The sequence below is a fragment of the Sus scrofa genome, chromosome 13 (assembly GCF_000003025.6).
Source record: "Sus scrofa isolate TJ Tabasco breed Duroc chromosome 13, Sscrofa11.1, whole genome shotgun sequence".
NCBI lineage: Eukaryota > Metazoa > Chordata > Mammalia > Artiodactyla > Suidae > Sus > Sus scrofa.
In genome coordinates this window covers 59,291,045-59,315,450 of record NC_010455.5, presented here as the reverse complement: position 1 = coordinate 59,315,450, position 24,406 = coordinate 59,291,045, and the positions used below count along the sequence as shown (strand labels likewise).

The 24,406-nt window shown below is 37.3% G+C and overlaps 1 protein-coding gene across 1 annotated transcript in view; it reads right to left on the bottom strand.

The window, feature by feature from the left end:
- CNTN4 (contactin 4) overlaps nt 1–24,406 on the bottom strand; it is a 999,482-nt gene that overhangs the window by 326,684 nt on the left and 648,392 nt on the right. The window contains 1 exon segment of the mRNA XM_021070955.1: nt 4,647–4,773. Coding sequence (XP_020926614.1) covers nt 4,647–4,773 — 127 coding nt within the window.

Genomic DNA, 24,406 nt, shown 5'->3' with positions numbered 1-24,406 from the left:
TTGTTGTAGCAAAAACCTCTTTTCTTTGTTCACTGTTTCCACTTGGCACGGAAGAAGGGGCAGGACCTTTCTGACTTGGAATTTGTTGTCTGCAAACCAAGCTGAATACAAACTTCACAGCAATGATACTTCCACCAAGTACCTGACATTCCTTCTGTCAGAAAAGAGGCCGAGAGCAATAAGTAACATCATCTGTCCTTAGGGAACTTTAATACAAGGGAAGTGGGGACAAGTCAAGACTTCTTAAGTTTTTCTGGGTCTGGGTCAATCCTTTCAAAATTGAGGGGCAGGAAACAGTGAAAAGAGAAGGCACAGTGGAGGGAATAAACACAAAGAAGAGAGGTCAGTTGGGGCGACTGAGGGAAAACCAAGTGCTGAAGATCCCCATGGAGAACTCACCTTGAACTTCTCCTACTTGTTTCTACCTCTCAAAGTCAGTCCGAAGACTGAAAAAGTTCAGCCATAGAGATATTTGAAAATACCTGTTCTTTCCATTCTGTCTCTTGAGCTTTCTTTCAATAAAAGGGAGTTTTTAGCCCCCTGTACCAATTAGCTATTATCTCACAGAGGAACTGCCAAAAATATAAAGGAAAACAAAGTACGCTGCAACCCACTGCTAGTGCATTTGATTAAAAGTTTTCTTCTCAAATGTTTCTGGCAATCTTTAAAAACATAATAGGTTTCTGTTCCTCTGCTTGTTTTAAATAACAAAGCAAGCCCCTATATCTAGAAACACAATGTTACAAAAGCAATGTTAATTAAAGGTCACAGTTTGTGGAAAAACAAAGCAGTAACTCAAATTCTGCTACAAAATTTGTTTTCATTTATGGCTAACATCTGGACTTATACTTGGCTATGTACTAAAAATTGGAGGCATTTAACTCGTCATTTACAGATGTAGGAAACTTGGTCCCTTGCATTTATTTTTTACTATTTAAAGCCTTGCAGCACACTTGAATTCAACATATTATAGGGAGAATAACTGCATATTCTGATTTGTCCAGTACACTGCTAGGTTTACACATGTCATCCTGGAATGATTATTAACAGTGGCATTTCCCTGTCAAAGTGTCCTGGTTTGGATGATAAATTACATGTTTATCCTAATTATATGGTTCATTAGAGAGTGGGATTTTTTTTCCCCTTTTTGGAATGTACTTTTGATTTAGCCATATGACAAAAGATCATAGCCCTCCAAATTCAGTTAAATACTCCTTCTCTATAAAATTTTCACCGATACCTTCCTTCTCTATCCTGAAGCAGACTTTCTCTCCTTCAAGAGGCCGTTGAACTTGGACCTCTTCTACTCACCCACACTGTAGCCCTATACTTAAGACTTCTAGGCACTCACCCCTAAAGCATATTACTTGAGCATGAATACTAAAACCTAGCATGGTACCTGGAACATACAGCTGCTTTATATGGTGGTTTAAATACCTTTCCTAGAGGACGTATTTTTCAGAATCCTAATATATACCCTAGTTTAAAGCAGTGCTGCTATGATGGGATCTTGCAGGAAACTCAAGAACTCACCCCAGGTCATTCCACGGAATTTACACTTTGAAAAACATTGGGGTGGTGTGATGAATAATGCAATGTTTGGTGAATGAATAAATGGGCACACAAATTAAATTTGAAAATAATTTCCACTATGTTAATACTACCATCCTTTAATATACATGGGATGACCCTTGCCCTCTGTGAATCTGAAAACTAAAGACCTCAGTGTATACTCAGCATTCTACTTCTACAACTTCTGGATGACTCCATCTCTTCTTCCCTAAACTATAACACACGCTGTATATATTTTTGGGGGGTTTTACATACTACTACATATTGGTTATTAGTTTAAGGTTTTATCATTAAATTTGAAGGGGCAACATAAAACTTATAAGATATACATAAGTTACAAAGAATTACAAGGTAATAAAGACCTGTGTCTAAGAAAAAGAACATCAGTATTTTTTTGGGGGGGTGGGGGCTGTGACCATGGCATGTGGAAGTTCCTAGGCCAGGGGCTGAACCTGTGCCACAGCAGAGACCTCAGCTACTATAGTGACAATGCCAGATCTTTAACCTACTGTACCACAAAAGAACTCCAAGAATATCATTACTTTTGAAGTCTCCTCTTTCCACTTTGACTTCAATCACTCCCTTCTCAACAGTTAATTATAATCTTTAATTTTGGCTTTTTTATTCCTTTTATTTTCTTTATGATTTTATCATGTATGTTAGTATCCTTAAACACCTACCCCATCTTACCTGCCTTTTGAACTTTAGATGGCACTATACTCTTTGTATTCTTCTATGACTTGATTTGTTTACTCAGCTATGTTCTTGTGATCCATCATGTTGTAGTTATAATCATTCCTTTTCTCTATCACACGGGATTCCTTGTATGAACATGCCAGGTTATATTTCTTTCCATTATTTTAAATTTATTATTCTAAATTGCTGTCAATCTGTCAATCTGGTGGTTTGAAGGAATGTGTTATTTTAGTTTTAATTTGTATATTTCTTCTAACTAATGACCCTGATAATCCTTGTATGTGTTTAGTAGATATTTGATATTCTTTTCTCAGAAGTACCTGATCAAGTCTTTTGGTAATGTTTTTGTTACTGTTTTTTTTACTCTTTGATGTGTGTGAATTTTTAAAATAGTTTAGATATTAATCCTTTGGGAATGATATGTATTAAAATATCTTCTAAAAATTGGAAGCTTAAAATATTACCCAAAAGGACATATACTTAATATTAATGAAGTTAAATATTAATGAAGTTAAATATTTTTCTATGATTTGTACTTTTTTGTCATTATTGAGAATTTTTTTCTTCCCTCCAAAGTCATAAATACATATGCTTATTTCTTTTAAACATTTTATAAATTTCCCATGTTGGTCTTCCACTCACTTGGAATTGATCTTTGTATATGCTGTGAGGTAGGAATCCAATTTTACATCATTTTTAAAAACCACATGTCTAATCTACTGTGCAGTATATATCTTTTTATTTCTAATATTATCGTGACATTAAATTTTTCATTTTTAATATTCACAAGATAGTATTGTTTTTACTATTTTTATTATTTAGTGCAATTGATTTTTAGGCAGAAATATTAACTTTCACCACTTGCTTTACTTACTGCCTGTATCTCAGACAGTCTTCCTGGGATCATTGTTATTCCTGCTTAAAGTATATTGTTCAGAATTTTCTTTTTTTTTTCCCACCCTTTCTCTTTTTATTTTATATATATATAAAGAGAGAGAAATATATATATATTTATATATATATATATATATAGAGAGAGAGAGAGAGAGAGAGAGAGAGATCTCCTTTTTATTTTTCGGCTGCCCCATGAAATATGGATTTCCTGGGCCAGGGATCAGATCTGGAGCCATAGATGCAACCTAAGCCACATCTGCAACTCTGGATTCTTAACCCACTGTGCCATGCCAGGGATGGAACCTGCACCCCAGTTCTCACAAGATGCCACAGATCATTCTGCACCATAGGGGGAACTCCAGTTCTTCTTTTTAAAATGTATTTCTGCTTTACAAAAATTTGACAGTTAATTTCTCTCAGCATATTGAAAATTCTGTCTTTTGCTTTTTTTGTTGCTATTAAGAAGTTAGCTGATGGTTTAATTGCCATCTCTTTGAAGAGAAGCTGTATTTCAACTTTGACCTATTTTTATGATCATGTCTTCCAGCTGATATTTTGCTGTTTCACCACAATAATTCTAGATGAGGATTTATTTTCATTTGTATGGCCCGAGATTCACTGGGCTTCCTCAATCTGTAGCTTTGAATGTTTAATTACCTTTGGGAAATTCTTAGCCTTCTCCTTCAATAGTGCCTCTGTCTCTCTTTTCTTTTCTTTTTTTTTCCCCTTTTCTTTTGGAACTCTGATTAGACATGTGCAAACATTTTCTCTTAATCTCTTCTCTCTCTCTCTTTTATATTCTGCTCCTCCTTTCCCCTTACTCCTGTCTTTAGATGATTTCTTCAGATATATCTTGCACTTTACTAACTCTCCTTTCAGCTGTGTCTCACCTGTTATTAAAACCACTTTAGCATCAAGGTTTGAAATAGGCAATTACCTTTGCTTTTCAATCCTTTGGGAGGCAAGGTTCTTTCTTATTACATTCACCATAAGAATGTAGCCCTTATGGGCTACAGGTCTCTTCCGTAAGATGTCCTCATGTTAGACTGACCTGTTGGTTGAGACTACGCTTTGTCCTGTCACCCTAGTCCCCTGTGAAACTGCAAAACCCAAGGCTCCAGTTCACATAGTTCATCAGGATGAAAACTGCTTTTAGTGTTCAGTTCTTTTTCCCCTGAGGTGCAAACCCCCTTAATGCCTATTTCTTTCTTTCCTCTCAGTTTATTGGTGCATGTTTAAGAAAATATGTTGTTAAATAACGTTAAGGCTTTAAGGAAGATGGTCAATCAGGATATTTAATTCCTAGTACCATGTGAAACATAAGTTGGGTACTAAACTTTTCATGAACACGATTACATCTTTAGCATCTCGGGATATCCAACGATGCCTATCTAAAAGCTCTTCATGTAATCAGCACTCCATATGTATTTGATGATTTTAATAATAGAATATGTGTGGAAACACGTGCTTTTAAGTCAACAAACCTGATGTGTGGTTTTGGATTCCCTTTAACTTCACAACTGAGCTTCACTTTTTTCTCCTCAGAGTCCAAAGGGAACATTACATGACTTGGTTCTTGAATGAAAATTGGGCCATGCAGTGTATAATCATCTGAAATGAGAAGAGGATATGTCCCCAAATGAACATCTTTAAAGTAGGAACAACAACAGGAAATAATAACAAAATGAAAATAAAAGAGGTAAACTAACAACAACAACAAAATGTCATACACAACACATTCAGTTTCAGCCTCTGGAACTTCCCCTTGAAGACTAATCTTTGTAAATTATGAAGTGGAGACAGGGACTCTTCTTCTACTTCATATTGGTAACTTCTTTTAACCAACAACTTCCAGACACAGAACTGTGTGACCTTCCCTTTTCTCTCTTCTACTTCTTATTGTTCCATCTGTCTTTAGCCCAACCTTTTACTTTGTTCATATTTTGTGCCTCCTACAGGCCTTGTGTGCTGCTATCATCCTAGAAGACAGTCTAATGTCACAAACTCACAATGTCTCTGCCCTGTAATGGGACAAAAAGTTGGAAAGAAGCAATGATGATTGAATAAATACATTAATAGTGAGAAACAGCTCTGTATTGCTAAAATAAATTGGGCATGTAGATAAATAAAGAATAAGTGATTATCATGATTTTATAATTATTTGTGGTACATGAGCAGTTTGTTTTTTTCCAACTTATTATGGACCTATACATGGGGATACATATGTAAGTATCACTCAGTTAGAATTGACTCAGCACAGAAGTTCAGTAACAGCCAGACTGGTCCATAGGAAGTTAGGGATGCCTGAGTACATAATGAAGTGAAAGTGTCCAAATTCTTTTTTTCAATAATAGAAACTAAATGCATAAAACTTGCTTTGTCATGGAGAATAGAAAAATCCACGAACCAGATTTGAATTAGCAGTGTAGAGTGCATATGCTTCCGCCATTAACATATCCAAAATACTGGTCAAAATGCACCTCACCACACATACCTTGAAGGTGACTTTCATTCTTTACAATCTAGTTCTTTTTTTTCCTAGAAGGCTTTTCTAGACTCTTATGTCTTCTTTTAACCACATGATTAATAAATGATATCTCCTGATGGACACTTAACTTTTTTCTCTCAAATGCAGTTGTGCCTTTCTTTCCTCTTCTTTGGACTGTCACCTCTTGAGAGCATGATTGTACCTGACCCATTTTTGCATGTCTTACGATACTAACTACAGTAGCTTATATATAGAAGATGCTTAATAGGATTTGTTCTATCTGAATTTTTCCCCTTTACTATTTAATGTATTCAGGCAGCTTATTTAGGCAGTGCCTAATGAATTTTGAGACAGAAGGGCCAGTGGCTATGATGTAAAGTGATACTGAATAGCACCCTGGAGCTGACAATCCATTTTCTCCTTATATGTGATTATTGTGAAGGGTGTGAATTATAACTGCTATCCTGGAAAACCTTCATAATCAGTCTTGTTGAAAGGTGATGGGATGAGACTGAATTCATTCAAGTGAAGGGAGAATGAGGGAATGGAAGAAAGCTGATTTGGGGATCTAGATGAAACACAAGATAAGGTAATCTCTTTTACAGGTTTTAATCCAGGCTTTTTAAAAAAAATCTGCATGTTGAGGTTAGGCTAGGAGGAAAATAAAGGACACAAGAAAACTAAACAGAATTATGTTTTATTTTAGAGGAATGATGATAGCCAATGTTTAGACAACAAGCAGGATATAGCTTCCGAAGATTAGGAATTGAGACTCAATGCCTTGTGTTGACTATGACCTATGGAGAATTACCCTGTCTTTCCATTCCTTAATTTTCTCATCTATAAAACAATAGCGTTGGAACCAGTCAGTGGTTCTACACCAGTTAAGAATGAGATGAAGGAGTTCCCATCATGGCTCAGTGGTTAACGAATCTGACTAGGAACCATGAGGTTTTGCGGTTTTGATCCCTGGCCTTGCTTAGTGGGTTAAGGATCCGGTGTTGCTGTGAGCTGTGGTGTAGGTTGCAGATGCGGCTCAGATCCCGCGTTGCTGTGGCTCTGGTGTAGGCTGGCAGCTATAGCTCTGATTAGACCCCTAGCCTGGGAACCTCCATATGCTGTAGAAGTGGCCCTAGAAATGGCAAAAAGACAAATAATAAAAAATTTTAAAAAATAAACAATGAGAAAGAAGCTATGAATATTTTCCCATAAATGCCCATGCACATACACATGATATATGCCTTCAAAGATGCCATGAATTATATTACCAGCATTAACCTCTTTCCTTAGTCCATGTATAAAATCTCAGGCTAATGAGAGATTTAAACAAAGAAAATGGGATTTATCAAAGAACACAGGATAAAAGCATGGAATGAAAGTACACAAACATGTATTCTTTTTAACAATCATGGTTTAAAGCCAGACATTTCAAAACCTAGATATTTACAACTATTACATAGATATTGTCAAAACAAATTTAGATACTGGTCAATGGTTAGCTCAAATTCAATCTTGAAGAATTATGTGAATTTTTAGCATATCTAGTTAAATAACAAATGTTATGCATCAAAATCAGAAACAGCAACAAGATTGGTAGATTTTTCTCTGAGAGAAAAATATGACTGTTGTTGTCCCAATTCCAAAATTATGTGTGTATATATATAATATCAATCATCGCAATTCATTGGTGTTCCCTGATTTGAATTTCATACAGAAATACACAGTATATTACTAGTAATTCCAAATAAGAATAAAACATAATAATGATTATGCAGAATGCAGCTGAGAGGCTGTGGATTAACATCTGTACTATTTCTCAATGTATCTATGCCATATTTAAATAACAAAAAGGATATTTTTCCTGTGTATTTTGTAACAAGAATTGATAATAATGATGTTTTGCATTTGCTATAAATAACACATTTCATCTAAAGTTTTTATTTTCTCTTGGTTAACCAAGCTCACTGCCTAGAAATTAACATTAACATAAAGGGAACAGTATTTCAGTTTTCATCTAAGGAAATCCACAGCCTTTTGAGCATGAACTATTCAGTTTCACGAAGATGGAGGATGAGATTTTAGAAAGTTGCTATCCAGGTGGAGAAAACAGATATCCTAACTTTAATACTTTTATACCAGGGTTATCAATATTTTGAGAAAAATGAGTTAAAGAGTTGCTTTATTTTCCCCAAATCTTGAGGAGCCTGGGTTACTGACACTCTTAGATGAAATGCAGAGCAAGGCACTGCTAAGTTTTTACTCTCTTTGTGTAATAGCCACAAAGTGACTTCCAAGTGGCTTGAAGGTAGACACAAAAGGCTTTGCATTTGCCGTTTTCAAAACCTAGAAGATTTAGTTTACCCTTTCCTCTATCAGAGTAAGTTGTTCTATATAATAGTGGAGTGGCCATGATCTTCAGCCTAGTGAGGTAAAGAAGCATCTCAGAAAACATCAGAGGAAAGGATTAATAAACCAAGACACGTCAATGCTAGACTGTGGACCACCTGCACTGTAATCATGTCATGCTTTTTTTTTTTTTTTTTTTTTTTTTAATAAAAAAACCAGTCCAGACTGACTACAGCAGAAAAATCTCAGGTGCATGAATCTGTCTTTTAATCTAGTTCTCTAAGGGATTCTTTTGCACACTCAAACTTGAAAACCCTTAACACAGACCCTTCTGATCCTAGCACTCCAATTCATAAGAGCAGAACATAAATCAACACTGGCTTTAGACTTACCCCTAGACTTTCTCTCTTGCAAAGACTAACCAATAAATCCTTGCTTAAAAACATTTTTAAAAAGGAATTTCAGCACATGTCTGGACTAATAGTTGAGAGGTGAGCAGCCAGGAACAAAAAACTATTAAACTGACTCACACAGAGAAAATGGATGGATTTGACAAAGTCTGGAACCCCTTCTTAGAAAGCTCAGAGTTGAACTTAATAAGCTAATTGTGAAAACCTCAGGGTTGCACCAAATTGACAAAGAAGAGACAACCTCAGGGAGACCGACAAGTCCATTGACCTATTGCAAAATCTTATCCTCACTTGATATACACAACGTACCTGCTATAATGACCCTTTATTTATAAGTCATGAATCTCATCTTATTTAATGATAGGATGTCGGGATTGAGGTTTTACTTTTCGATTCCTAACAGGGTGAAAAGTCACACTGGTGCTCCTCGGCCTTGGATAAGTTGGAGGAAGGGGCTCTTAGTGGTATCAGGGGTCTCTCAGGGAAGCAGAAGGCAATAATCTTTAAGGCTCCAGGAATTCTCAAAAATCATGGTTATGCAGAAGAAGTAGGAGAGCAGCCAAAATCCCAAATATAATCTTATAGATTCCAGACCACTGATCTCAGCCCCAGCTTAGAGGATTTTGTGCAAATGCTGATATTGTACATCTTGCTTTCCTGGGTTCTCTTCTCCTTGACAACCACTGCCAATTGTTCACTAGCTTACTTCTACCACACCACCCCTGATCCCTGAAGTTCTATTCCATAGAAATCCCTCTTGACTGGTTTCTAATAAAAGGAATCTTTATAAAGAAAAGAGAGAAGACATATGCTGAAGAAATCCTCCTTTCATGCTTCAACAGAGAATGGGGAATGTTCAAGTTTGCAGAAAACAGCAAAGATTTCATGACCAGAAACTTCTTCAGGTTAAAGATCAGGCTACTCTTAACCTTTCTCCCCTTTTGCTCATCAAATATTGAAAGTCCTGGAAAACACTGCTCTTAATCAGTGATTCTCAAACTTTTTTCCCATGTTCTTTTTTCTTTTTTGGCTGCACCCATGTCATACGGAAGTTCCCACGCCAGGGATCAAATTTGAGCCACAACTGCAACCTACTCTATGCCACAGCTGCAGCAATAATGCTGGATCCTTAACCCACTGCGAGGGCCAGGGATTGAACCCATGCTGCCACAGAGATGACAACACCATATTCTTAAACCACTGCATGGCAGCAGGAACTCCTCCCATTTGATTCTTTTCTTTTTAGAATCTATTTTTTGGGGGGAGACAAAACTATTTTTGTCAGCCAACTTCTTCCTGTATCTTCCCACAAATGTCCCAGAAGTAAAATGGGCTGCCAGGGCAACTCAAGTTTTAGATGACTGAAAGAGAAGCAGAGAATCACAGATAATTAGAAGAGATTATTTAATCCTAAGTGTATCCTCCTAGGTCACAGAGTAAAACTGTACTAAATCTGTGATGAAACAAAAATGATTTTCACCTAAAAATAAAATAATATGTTTAAGAAAATCAGTAAGAGCACAATACTCCACAGATAGGTGTCACTTATTTTAGCTGCAGCTTTGGGACAGCAATGATTTCTCTCTGTACTGCTGTTTATTCTTTGAATTAATTTGGCCCATTTCTGCATGTTCCCAAACTTCTCTCTTAGGATGCTACTGAATTAAGGTACCAGAAGCTCGACTGGACTGGGGGATTGGAATGGATGGGGCCAGCCTGAAGTTTTCTGAAACTGAGCAGGTGAAAATAAAACTGAATTTCAGGTCATGGCAGACTCAAGGAAGCGAGACAGAAGCTTAAGTATTGGGTCTCTGGGAGCAAGAGAGAGCAAACGATGGATTCTGAGTGAAAGGTCAGCAAAAGATAACATGTGTAAAGGAGCAAGCAAGAGGTTAGATAGAGCTTGAAAAAAAATCCACTGATGCTAAATATAGATTTTTTTTTTTACAGGGCATCTGTGAACAATCCTAAAAGGTAGCTGAGATGGAAGGAAAGGCATTAAGGGACTGAGCCATATCAGACAGCAGGGATGAAATTCAGGGTACATATTTCACTGAAGGTAACTTAAAAAAGTCAAGATCTCTCTAAAATAATTATTCCTCAAAGCGTGGTCTAGTAACCTCATGCATCAATATCTCTTTACCTAGGGGTGCTTGACAAAAGGCAGATGTTGGACCTACTTGGTTTTTATTATCAGCCTCAGCACCTCTGTTCGTTATGGTGCATTCTGCAGTGGGAAATGAGTACTTTCAATTATGAATTGAGCACAGATGACTTTCAGCCCTAGACCAATTAAGGACACCAATGAAGAAAAACAACCCTACAGAGTTTTATTCTATGTGCTAGATCACTCCATAGCTACCATGTGGGATAGGGTAAAAGGTCACATTTTGCAAGCATAGCCCTTTGGACCATGTGCTTCTCTTCCACTGGAAATATTTTTCATCTGTTGCAAACTCAGTGACACTGCTCTGCTGTGAAAGGATGAAATGTAATACTATGATTTCATCTCAGAAAACTAAAAATACCAGATTCAGTTCTACTTGTGATTGCTGTGGAGTTTCCAGGTGTTGCACCTGAGGGTTGTTGAGGCCCTTAGTCCTCATGGCAGGTAGAAAGTACTGCCATAACAGCCAAGAATTCAGGATTATGATATACAGTCAATCTTCATATGACATCAAATAGGTGGTTTGATTAAACACCTGGTTTTGGGCAGAAACACTTAAATGGCAATGATCTCAATTTGGGAAGCAAACTAGGAGACCTAGTGGAGAACACAAGAGCTTGAATATAAGCTCAGAACGTGAGCCATGGGTTTAGATGTGTTTTATTTGGGTCACATCTGGAGGGCAGGTCAACTATTCCATTCTGATGCCAAGCACAGAGGCTGTGCCCTGTTGTTTCTTACTCTGCATCCTAAAAAGCCCTTGGGTCAATCCAGAGTAAATGCTATGTGTGTGTATGTGCATGTATACATGCATGCATATAATCAGGAGGAAATGCTGCCTTGATGGATTGCACAGCCATGCTACTGGGGATGAGGAAGGAGCAGTTGTGCTAAGCTGGTTCATTGGGCATGCTCCAGAGCCATGGTCATAATTTACACTTTCCCTCTCACTATTCACATCAAGGGGGTATCCCTATAGGGAGGACCATTACTCATTCTACCATGAGAATGTTCCAAGAAGGGCACCCACAGGGCCTACTGGATCTGGCTAGCTGTGAGCCTTCTCCTTCAGCCTTTCTAATGAGCATGGAAATCTGTTCTGGCTAAAAAACAAAACAAAACAAACAAAAGAAAAAAACTTGTAAGGTCAGCAGCATCTCCGTGAATCCAAATTATTCACAAAATGTATCAGCAATAACCAAAGGAAATTCAGAAACAAAGGAAACTTTGTAACAGCAATTGTCCCGTGTGCGTGTGTGTGTGTGTGTGTGTGAGAATTCCTTCAAAATAGAATCTCTGATTGTAGAAATGATGACTGGACAGCTGTTGAACTATCATTAAAAATACAATTTGGTGTTGATAGTCTTCATAAAATTAATAGCAAGGGAGGTTCAAAGGTCCCACACAAGGGCCTATGTGTGAAACATGTCAGCGCAGAGCATTTTTATTGCATAATCATTCCATTTGCTTGTATTTGTTGGTTCAGTTGAATGATGTGGAGGCAAAACACATATTTGAGGAGACAGACACTCTTACTTAAAGCATAAGAAGTTTCTTTCACTCTTCCTTGCTTCCACCTTCCTGAGTTTGACCCCCTCTGAGGAGCATTTTAAAAGGCAAGGAACAGAGAAGTCTACTGACAGATGGTGTATGTTTGAAGGCAGAAAGTGAAAGACAATCCAAATGAGAAGTGAACTCTTCTACTCTTCCTTTGTTCTCTGGTCAATGGAATAATGCTGCTGCCATCACACATCATGTCACACATAATGAGGACCTAATCGCACGTAATGCCAGACCTTAGAAATGACGGTGAGGTGGGCAAATGTAAGGAGATAAAAGTGGTCTCTGCTTAGAGAAAAATTCTGTGTTGTTAGAGGAAGGGTTTGTAGGTGTGGAAAAGAACAGCAAGGGGAACTGTGTCAATACATCCTACTCTGACCCTGACCTTAAATCCTGACCCATGTCAGGAACAAAGGACTCATGATTCCTTTAAAAAAAGCAATTGGGTGATTCTGACATGAAGCCCCATGTATGGAAAGAAAGATGACTTTTCAACAAATGCAAATATTTTGTTTCTCAACTGGAGGTAGACTGACCTGAAACTGATGTGAGGCTATATACAACTTAGCATGACTATGCATATTTTTCCCTTCAGAATTATAAATGTGCTAGATTATGAAATGCTGACCCAGACTCAGCTGGGGATGTTACATAATATTTTCTTGACCACATTTCTTTTCTAAAATCAGAAGAATTCCTAATCCTCAAGCATTTTTGACCCAAATAGTTTCTGATCAGAAGTTTTAGGCCTATACTATATGTCAATTCCAACATTACATGTAGATGACACACAGTGTGCAAAGCATCCTGTCCTCTTGAAGGCCATCCTTCCCTAGAGAGTGTTTATTCTTGAAGGACTGACAGCCAATAATCAGATAAGTATAGCTAAGTTTATCTTTTCTTTTTTCTTTTCAGCTGTACCTGTGGCATGGAAGTTCTGGGACAGGAATGGAATCCAAGCTGAGGCTACAACCTATGCCACAACTGTGGCAACATGGGATCCTTAACCCACTGTGCTGGGCCAGGGATCAAACCAGTGCCTCCACAGAGAAAAACCTGATTACTAACCCACTGTGTTACAGCAGGAACTCCTAACTTTCTCTTTTGAATAATAGACTTTATTTTTAGGACAGAAATAGCATTACAGAAAAACTGAGTAAAAAGCACATAAAGTTCATATATACACACTTTCTCCCCTGCTCACATTTTTTCCTATTCTTAATATCTTGCTTTAGTGTGGCACATTTGTTGTAACTCATGAGCCAATGGACACATTATTATCAACTAAAAGTTCATAGTATGCAACAGGGTCCACTCTGTGTGGTATAATTGTGTGAATTTTGGCAAATGTATCATAAGATGTATTCATCATTACACTATCACACAGAATAGCTTATTGTCCTAAAAATCTCTGTGCTCCACTATAGCTAACTCTTTCATTTATATTCAAATACATTACTACTTACCCATGAGAACAAATAAGAGTATAGAAACACACATATATATATAACTGTTTGGTTTTGGCTAAAGAAGTCTAAATGAGATATGCGGGTCATTAATTGATTCACCACTGCTTCCCTAGTGACATAAGTGTATGATAATCTATACGTCCATCCATCCACGTTGCTGCAAATGACATTATTTGCTCTTTTTACTGGCTAATCCATTTTTGATAAAAACTCTCCAGAAAGCAGGCTTACAAGGAACCTACATCAGCATAATGAAGGCCATATATGACAAACCCACAGCTAACATCATTCTCGATGGTGAAAAGCTGAAAGTCTTTCCACTAAGAACAGGACGTCTATTCTTACCACATGTATTCAACATAGTTTTGGAAGTCCTAGTCATGGCAATCAGAGAAGAGAAAGAAATAAAAGGAATCCAAACTGGAAAAGAAGAAGCAAGATGGTCTGTAGACATGACACTACACAGAAAATCCTAAAGATGCTACCATGAAACTTAGAGCTCATTGATGAATTTGGTAAAGTTGTAGGATACAAAATTAATACACAGAAATATCTTGCATTCCAATACACTAACAATGAAAGGTCAGAAAGGGAAATTAAGGAAACAATCCCATTACCATCACATCGAAAATAATAAAATGCCTAGGAGTAAACCTACCTAAAGAAGCAAAAGACCTGTACTCTGAAAATTATAAGACACTGATAAAAGATGTCAAAAATAACATAAATAGATGGAGAAGATATATCAATCTCTTTGGCTGGAAGAATTAATAATGTTAAAATGACTATACTATCCAAGGCAATTTACATATACAACTCAATCCCTATCAAATAACCAATGGTACTTTTCACAGAACTAGAACAAAAATTTTAAAACTTTGTATGGAAACACAAAAGACCTCAAACAGCTAAAGAAATCCTGAAAAAGAAAAATGGAAATCGAGGAATCAGAATCCCTGACTTCTGAAGTATAGTAAAGCTAAAGTCATCAAAACAATATGGTAATACAGATTAATGGAACAATACAGAAGGTCCAGAAATAAACACATACACACCTATGTCAACTAATCTATGATAAAGGATGCAAGTATATACAATTGAGAAAACAGAGTCTCTTCAATAAGTGGTGCTGGGAAAACTGGACAGCTACATGTAAAAGAATGAAATTAGAACATTCTCTAACACCATTTACAAAAAATAAACTCGAAATGGAGTCAAGATCTAAGTATAAGATTGGATACTATAAAAGTCTTAGAGGAAAACATGGGCCAAACACTCTGACATAAACTGCAGCAATATCTTCTTAGATCCACCTCCTAGGTAATGAAAACAAAAACGAACAACAAAAAAAAATGGGACCTTATTAAACTTAAATGCTTCTGTACAGCAAAAGAAACCATAAAAAAAGGAAAAGACAACCCATACAATGGGAGAAAAATCTTTGCACACAAAGTGATCTCCAAAATATACAGATATCTCATGCAGCTTTTATATCAAAAAACAAATAACTCAATGAAAAATGGCCAAAAGATCTAAACAGACATTTCCCCAAAAAAGACAGAAAGCCTAAAAGCACACAAAAAGAGGCTCAACATCACTAATTATTAGAGAAATGCAAATTAAAACTACAATAAAGTATCACCTCACACTATAATCAGAATGGCCATTATCAAAATGTCTACAAGCAGGAGTTTCCCCTGTGGTAAAGTGAGTTAAGCATCTGGCATTGTCTCTGCAGTGGTGTGGGTTCGATCTACAGCCTGGTGCAGTGGGTTGAGGATCCATTGCTGCCGCAACTGTGGTGTAGGTGGTAGCTGCAGCTCAGATTCTATCCCTGCCTAGGAACTTCCATGTGTTGCAGATGCAGTCAAAAAAGGAAAAAAAAATTCTATAAACAATAAATGCTGGAAATGGTGCAGAGAAAAAGCAATCCCCTTACACTATTGGTTAGAATATAAATTTGGTACAACTATGTAGAACATTACAGATGTTTCTAAAAAAAAAACTAAATATAGAACTTCATACCATCCAGCAATCCCACTCCTGGGCATCTATCCAGAGAAAATCATAATTTAAGAAGATATACACACCCCAAAGTTCACTGCAGCACTATTTACAACAGTTAAGACATGGAAGAAACTTAAATGTCCCTCCACAGAGGAATGGATAAAAAAGATGGATAAAGAAGACAAAGTACATATAAACAATGGAATATTACTCAGGCATATGCATTTGAATCATGCATCTGAGGTTATTTAGATGCATGTGGTCTACAATCATGGGTCATCATTTAAGGAAGAAAAAAGGAGGGAAAGTCAGCCTGTAGGCCATCTCAAGCACCAGGGGGCTGGCAACCAAGGAAAAAGGGCACTTGCGCAGCTTTCGAAGCAAATTTGGGAAAGGGCTCTTTTATACCCTGGATGAGCAGAGGGTTTCGCATCCTACATGCTAAGGGGAAAACATCTTTCTGTGCAGTAGGAAGTGTCAGTGATTATAACAGGCCCGTATTAAGGATATGATAATCCAGATTTGTTCAAGTTTCTGGGTGACCGGGAGAAACTATTCACGTTCCCCAGCTATCTCTCTAAGGCTCCCAGAGCCAAAGTATCCTGATTCTCAATTTTAAAAAAGTATGGCCAAAGGGTTGAGGTTGCCATTTCTGCACTCAGTCATAATTTCACACTTTCTTGGAGACCATCTGCTTTAAGCCCTTCTGGGGTGAACTGCTGGTGTTATTATCTCCTCAATGACATCCTATGTTCCCCACTGCCTTCCCTGACATTAAATTGCCTGAACACAGAATGCCTGCAGGCAGTACTTTCATGTTACATGCAACGTGGCTTTTCAAGGAATATTCATGAAGCTTTGCACCTGTCTCTTTAGCAGGAGAAGTACCCCATGTCTGTCTTTACTTAAATGTTTCATGTTTTTAATTTGGCACATAGAGAATGCGCACACACACACACACACACACACTCGGAAGCATGCAAGGGAATAATCAGAGCTCTACAAGCAAAATTCTTTAACAACATATTTCTAACAGGAAAGATCCACTAAATTTGAATTTAGTGCTTCTTTTTTGGTGTGTAGGTATGTCAATTATTTTGCATATTGTTTCTTAGGAGACAAGGCTGTCATGATGTCCCAGATGAAGTTGTGGAGGAGAACAAAATAAAGATGCAGTTCATGGCAGGTAATGAGTTCCAAGCATGAATCTTTGGTGGAACACTGGTATTTTATTTGAAAGTTGGTAAGGAAACCCAAACCAGCCTTATGTTTTACCTCCCTCACTGACCGAATTCAGAAGTCCTGCTAGAGAAGGATAAGTACAACCACAATCACTCAATTTAGGCAGAGATGTGCTCAGCTTCGGAAGAAAAGATGCTTGGAAATCCAAGTCAACTTCTGCCTTCTCTTTCTCAAAAGATAACACCTGTGCCTCCTATATAGAGACACAAAGAATAAGGACTCTCCATCACTGTGTGAATAAGGTCAGGCTCCACACTAAAGAAAAATACTAGGCTTTTTCTCACTTACCCTACAACACTGCTGACTGATCCTATGCTTCTCCTCACTAGACAGTGGAGAAAGAGAGGCCTGGAGGTAACTCACCCTTATAAATAGGTTGCAAAACAGGGATTCAAACCTGGTTTATTTTAAGGATGGAGCCCTATACTCAGCAGCACTATGATATACAATGGCAGATGCCATCTATGTATTATCCCCATCAAATAACAAAGGAGATTCAGATATGATGGGCAAGAATAACATTCCCAAATGTGAGTGAGTTTGGATTTTTAACCCCACCACATTTGTGAGGTGAGGAAACAAAGCTTTTCAGAGGTTACATGGCTTACCAAAAGTCACACGGGTACTCAGTGATGAAGCTCTAAGCAGAAGCCTGATTTTCTGATTATCAATGGAATGTTTTCCATAGGACCACCGGCTCCCTCTAGTTTACTGTTTGGATAACAGTAGAATTAGTCTACTTTTACATGGAAATACAGTTGAGAAAAATGATCCCTTAGGGAAAGAGATCACCTCTTTTGTCAATATTTATGTCTTGAAATTTTGGTTTAGGAGAAAGTAAGTGAAAGCCTATTTCCTTTCGATAGAGAGCAGAAAGGATAAATGTATTCACCATATGCTGCCCTTGTTACTAATTTTTTCAAATTACAAAGTTGTTCTTTTGGGGAATTACCAGTATATTGATGTACAGAAAGGGTATTTTGTCCTAAAGTATCCTCTATAGAAAACTTTATAAAAGGGGATTCATAACCTTACAAAATGACAAGCATAAAATTTGCATCTAATTATTGGGCATTCTGCCTTTTCTATGTCATTCTGTCATAAGGTAAAGTGGCATGCAAGCCAATTTGGGCAAATACAAAGCAAAAAATCTTTGTGTAAATGGATAAACAGCAGTAAAAAATGCCATTTACTTGAATTCATAGGCTTATCAAAAGCGGGGGGGGTGCATTTTCTTGGCTTTCCAAAGACAAGGTAAAAAGCATGTCCATTAAGTTGTTGGTCCCTTCGAATAAGTCATCCACCTGTCTGCTTCATTTCACTAAGAACTCATGTTCCAATCCCTTCCCACAGACCTGTAACCAGAGAGGAGGTAGATGACCATAAACTTCTCTATCTTTATAACAAAAATATCTATTTGGGAGATCCCATCGTGGTGCAGCAGAAACAAATCTGATTAGGAACCATGAGGTTGCAGCTGCGATCTCTGGCCTTGCTCAGTGCTTTAAGGATCCGGTGTTGCCATGAGCTGTGGTGAAGGTTGCAGATGTGGCTCAGATCTGGCATTGCTGTGGCTGTGGTGTACGCTGGCAGCTACAGCTCCCATTAGACCTCTAGGCTGGGAAGATCCACATGCTGCATGTTTGGCCCTAAAAAGACAAAAGACAAAAAAAAAAAAATCTATTTGCTTAAGCAATGCAGCAACTAAGTAGGAAATAACAGGAGTACCAGACTGACATCTTTCATTCATTCACCAAATATTTACTGCATCCCCACTGTGTGCTAGCCCATATACAACAGGCCGAGGACAGAGAGAGAAGTACATCAACACACTTAAGAGAGAGCATACTTCAGGCTGGGGAGGCAGACCCTAAGCAAGTTACATAGTGTGCTGAAAACTGATTAGGGCTGGGAAGTGAAAAGAAAGGGCATAGAGTATAGGGTGGCTATTGAAATTTGATATAAGGGTGGCAGCGAAGTCTTTTATGAGAAGATGATATTTGATTCAAAGCTTGAAGGAAGTGAGAGAACATGCAGGAGGGTATCTGCCATAAACACTGCAGGCAAAAGCTGCAGTGACTGCAAAGCTTCTGGGACAGTGGGAAGATGCTTAGCATAACAAACACTTTCCTAGTTTCTCTCACCCAACTCCCCACGGATCTGGCAGTGTACCTGGAGCCCAGTGAGCAGAGTGAGATAAGCAGGGAAGGTAGCATATTCCCTACCAGATCTTCCCTCTGCCATTTTTTTTTTTGCATAGTTCTTTCTCCAGCCCACACTGTGTGAGTGAAAGCAGGTATTACTGCTATATCCTCTTTTTACAAACAGACAAAATGAGACACAAAAACATCCACTTGATGCAACTCGAGATTCTCATGCTAAGTGAAGTATGTCAGAAAGAGAAAGACAAATACCATATGACATCACTGTGGAATATAAAATATGACAAAAATGAACCTATCTACAAAAGAGAAACAGGGTCACAGACATGGAGAACAGACCTGTGCTTGCAAAGGGGGAGGGGTTTGGGAGAGGGATGGATGGGAGTTTGGGGTTAGTAGATGCAAACTATTACATTTAGAATGGATAGGGAATGAGGTCCTGCTGTATAGCAGAGGAAACTACATCTAGTCTCTTGATGGAAGGTAATATTAGAAAGCCATGATGGAAGGTAATATAAGAAAGGGAATATATATATATATATATATATATATGTGTATACTGAGTCACTATGCTGTTCAGCAGAAATTGACATAGTCAAATATAATTTAATACAAAAAGAATAAGTGAACAAATGAGGAAAAAAGAAACAAAGGAAGAAAGAAACAAAGGAAGGAAGGAAGGAAGAAAGAGAGAAAGAAAGAAAAGAAAGAAAGAAAATAAATCCACATGAGGGAGCCTGGGATCCTCTGGTACTATCATGACATTTCATTCTTCTCTCTCAAGGGATGCCAATGGAATTAGGAAGCTGGAATTCTTGACCAGTTTTCTCAGGCAGAATATGCCAAGATCTGCACATTACTTAGAGCATAGGAATTAAAAGCATGGGCTTCAGAAAATAGTGCCTGGGTTCAAATCTCAACTCTACCTAAAGGTAACCTTGAGCAAGTGCTTAGATTCTATGCCTCTGCTTCCTTTTATGTGAAACGGTAGCATGTATGTTATAGGGTTTTCTGTGAGTTACATGCCTTAGTATTTTTAAGGTGCTAATAACTATGCCTGGCACTTAATGTGTCCTATGAAAGGAACGAAACACAATATGTCTATAAATTCCCTGTTTAAAGTCTCTGATTTGGGGAGTAGGGGTATTGGATATCCAGAGGAGAGAATGAACTTTTGTTAGTTTTTAATGTTTCTCTAGTAGGTAGGAAGACATACTTGTTCCTTAGCAGTCCAGATGCAGTAACAATTTTCTGAATGTAAATTGCCATGGACACAGTTTTTTTATTTTTTATTTATTTATTTACTGTCTCAAGGAAATTAATAAAGTGGGTCAGCAAAAATTTCTCCTCTTATCCCCTTTCCCCTCAAATTAGTAGCCTGGATGGGTCAATAAACACTCAAGTGGAAGCTGTACACAACCTATCTGTAATCTTCCTTTAGGTTTCTAAGTGAATGATGCCAACATTCGGGCTCAGAAAACTTGTTTAAATCAAAGAAAGGCACCTTCCGAAAGGGCTTAAAAGAATTTGGGCAATGTTTCTATTTAAGAGGGAATGAAGAAAAATGTAAATCATATAAAACCCTTTGATTGGTCTCTATCTTTTGATGTCATGGCATTTCTACACCAATGACATCTAAATACATAAGGCAAAGTATGATGTGGAACAACAATAGAAGAAAGGTCTATTTTGGCAGGCAATAAAACATCCCCTCCAATGAAATGGCCTTTCCTTTCTCTCCCCAGATATCCTGTACACTGAAGTAATTACCTACCTAGACTATGCAGTATCTATTTACTATTTCTCAAAAGTCCTTTGGAGACAGGGACTTTAGTGAATGTTGTCTTTATTCCCAAGCCTCCATCTTTCTTTCTGCCACACTGTTGATTTCTAATCTCTCCCTAATGAATGGACTAGTGATAGAAGGATATAACTTATCAATGATTTTAAGTTGGTATGTATCAGAACCGGAGTAGAAAACTAGATTTCCTGATTGCGCTTACTATTTACAACAGAATGTGGTGCTTCTTGAAGATCTTTTTGGAGAACTAGATAAGGATTTAAGGAGAACTAGAGAAGAATTTTTTTTTAATTTTTTATTTTCCCACTGTACAGCAAGGGGGTCAGGTTATCCTTACATGTATACATTACAATTACAGTTTTTCCCCCACCCTTTCTTCTGTTGCAACATGAGTATCTAGACATAGTTCTCAATGATATTTAAGAAAGTAAATTTTTGAATTTTCTATGAACATTAAATTTTCATACTATTTTTAAACAGAGTCTGGCCTTATAAAGCCTGTTTCTAACATTAGGTCACTCTATAGAAAAATCCCTTCTCACTCACTCACTCATTCATTCATCCACTAATTCATATAATAAATGTTGTCTGAGCACCTCCTTTGTTCCACATGCTAAAGATAAAAAGAAGGAACAAAGATAAGTTTCCACACTTTTCTCATTAAGCATCTATTCCCTGACAAGTCGATGCTTAGTAATTTAATTAAAAAAAATGCTAAAGACAAATCATTTAGTTCAGTAAGTAGTTCTTACTTTCTGAGTCACAGAACACATTTATAAGAAGGTATAGAGGAAGTGATGCCCACACAAACTTTTACATACCATTTCGGGGGTTATCTGACACTCTCCTGGGGACAATTCATGGATTTCAGGTTGCAAATCCCTAATCCAATCTGGGTCAGTCATTTCATACCTATGTTGTATATGTGTCTACATTTACTTTAAAAACATAAAGTAAAAATGTTGAGCTCATATTAGAAACTTCATAGCAAAATATTAACTATAGCTAAGTCTCCAGGGTATTTCAGGGGAAGTTACAAAAAATGAAAATAAAATGCTTTAGGTGATAAGAGAAAAATTAATAATCAGGGAGAATTTGTTCTCGTTTAGTAACATAGTAATAAGAAAATATATTTCAAATAGTGCAACTATAATTTACTTCTTCTGTACCTTCAGTAAATCTACAGAGAACTATTGGTTAAAGTGTTAGAAGCTAATCTTGTGAAAACAATTACGTGAAATACAACCATTTCTCCTGGGTAACAGCTGCCATCGAAGGAGAAAGAAACATTCATTACCAAACTTTTTGGGTTCTTGACCCAAAAAAAGCATCCTGAAGTAGGATCTGAGCAACTGTTAGCATTTCCTCAAAGGTAATTCAGGGGTTGGCAGCTGACAGTTGAAATGCTTCTATTCTCAGCAAAGTTTTCAGCATGTAACTGAAGTATTTATAAGCCTTCCATGCATAGTTACTGAAATGTGTGAAATACTTGGCCAACATGCATAGGGAATTCAGTGTTCTGTCAATACAGCAAAAGTTTCAGGGTCAGAAAAAATATATACACATATGGAGAAAATATAAATGAGGCTATTTTGGTAAGTTGGAAAATGGCTAGTGATGATTTGAAGATATGATGATTAAAACATAATAATTATTTCTAACATTTATGAAGCACTTAAACTATCATTAACCAGAGAACATCAAAAAATATTTGCAAATCATATATTTGATAAGAGACTGGTATCTGGAAGAGGTATGAAAACTCTTACAAATTAACACTGATAAGAGAACCCAATTTAAAAACAAAATAAGCAAAGGATTTAAATAGATACTTCTCAAAAAAAAAAATAGACAAATGGCAGATAAGCACACAAAAAGATGTTCACCATCACTGGAGAGTAGGGAAATATAATTCAAATGAAGTATCACTCCATACTCAGTAGGTGTATACATATTTGAAAAAAGTAGAAAAGAAAAGTTATTGACAAAAATGTAGAGAAAGTGGACATCTCAAATACTGCAGGTGGGAATGGAAACTGGTGAAGCTGCTATGTAAAATAGTTTGCAGTTGCTCAAAAAAAAAAAAAATAAGCAACCCATAAATTCTTCTCCTAGGTGTATACTTATGTCAGAGGTATCCAAGGTCACCCCAGGTACGATGACTTGCTAGGAGGATTCATAGGACACACCGTACAGTAGTTCTCACAGATTATGATTCATTACATTGCAATTTAAGAGGACCTGGAACAAAATCAGCAAAGGGAAAAGGCACATGGAGTGCAGGCAAGAAGAAATCAGGGGCAAGTTTCCAAATTGCTCTCCCAAGTTGACTCACACAAAAGCACTTTGTTTTGAATACACCTGTGAAATGTTATCTATTTTGGAAATTCATGAGCAATTCAGCCCCCAGAGAATTTTTACTGTGCACTGGTCATGTAGGCAGCCTCTGCTTGGCACATATCAAATTTTAAGATTCCCCCAAAGAAAGTGCATATATAGGATAAAACATACTGTTTTTATAAGGAGTGGAGGAGCAGTGAGCAATTCTTATCAGTTAGGATAGGGCAAAACCTACAAAAATCTGAGTTCTCCGATCTTAGTCAAGGGCTAAACTTTTACACCATTCTTTCCAACAGAGCAGTCAGATCTGCTAAATTACCACTATTCTGCCAGATAACCAAGAGAACTGTGGTGATAGTTGCATACACTGTGAATATACACTAAAACCCATAAATTTTATACTTTAAAATCATTAGAATGGTGAGTTTTACCTCAAATAAAGAAAAACTTATTAGAGATTTTGAGAGAAGATATATTAAATTTAAACAAGTATATATTTGGTGTGTTAAACTTGACTGACATTAAAAATGTAGTGAAGACTACAATGGAGTAAACTGTGATTCCCCACAATTCATACAAAGCCCTAACTCTCAGTGTGGCTGTATTTGGAGTAAGGAAGTCATAAGGTTAAATGTCATAAGGGTAGAGACTTGATCTGATAAAATTAGCACCCTTAAAAGAGGAGACACCACAGAGGTTGTGTTTTCTCTCTGCTATGAAAGGACACAGCAAGAAATCAGCTGTCTGCAAGTTAGGAAAAGAGCCATCACCAGGAAATGAACCAGCCAGGACCTTGATCTTAAAATTCCCAGAATCCGGAATTGTGAGAAAATAAATTTGTGTTATTTAAAGCTCTCATTTTGTTAAAGTAGTCCTTTCTAAGACAGGGACTATGCAATGTGCTTTACTTAAAGCATGTCACTTAATCCTTCAAGCAATCCTGTGAAAGAAATTCTGCTGATATTTCCTTTTTACACAAAGGCTTCAGAAAATTAATTTGCTAGAGTAACACAAGTGTTAAAGTGGGCTGATATGAAACATTACTCCCAGAGTCGGTCTGGACAGTCCCAGTGTGTGGAAAGAATTTGCGCAAAGAAGCCTTGATCAGAATGCCTGCAGAAAGCCCTTTTGATAGCAAACCCTGTGTAGCAAGGAGATGACGTCACCTGACCCCAGTAGGTAAGTACTGTCTTTGCACAACATTAGTTCACAGCATATTGGGTCAGCTCAAGCTCAAATCTGGAGTGCTCAG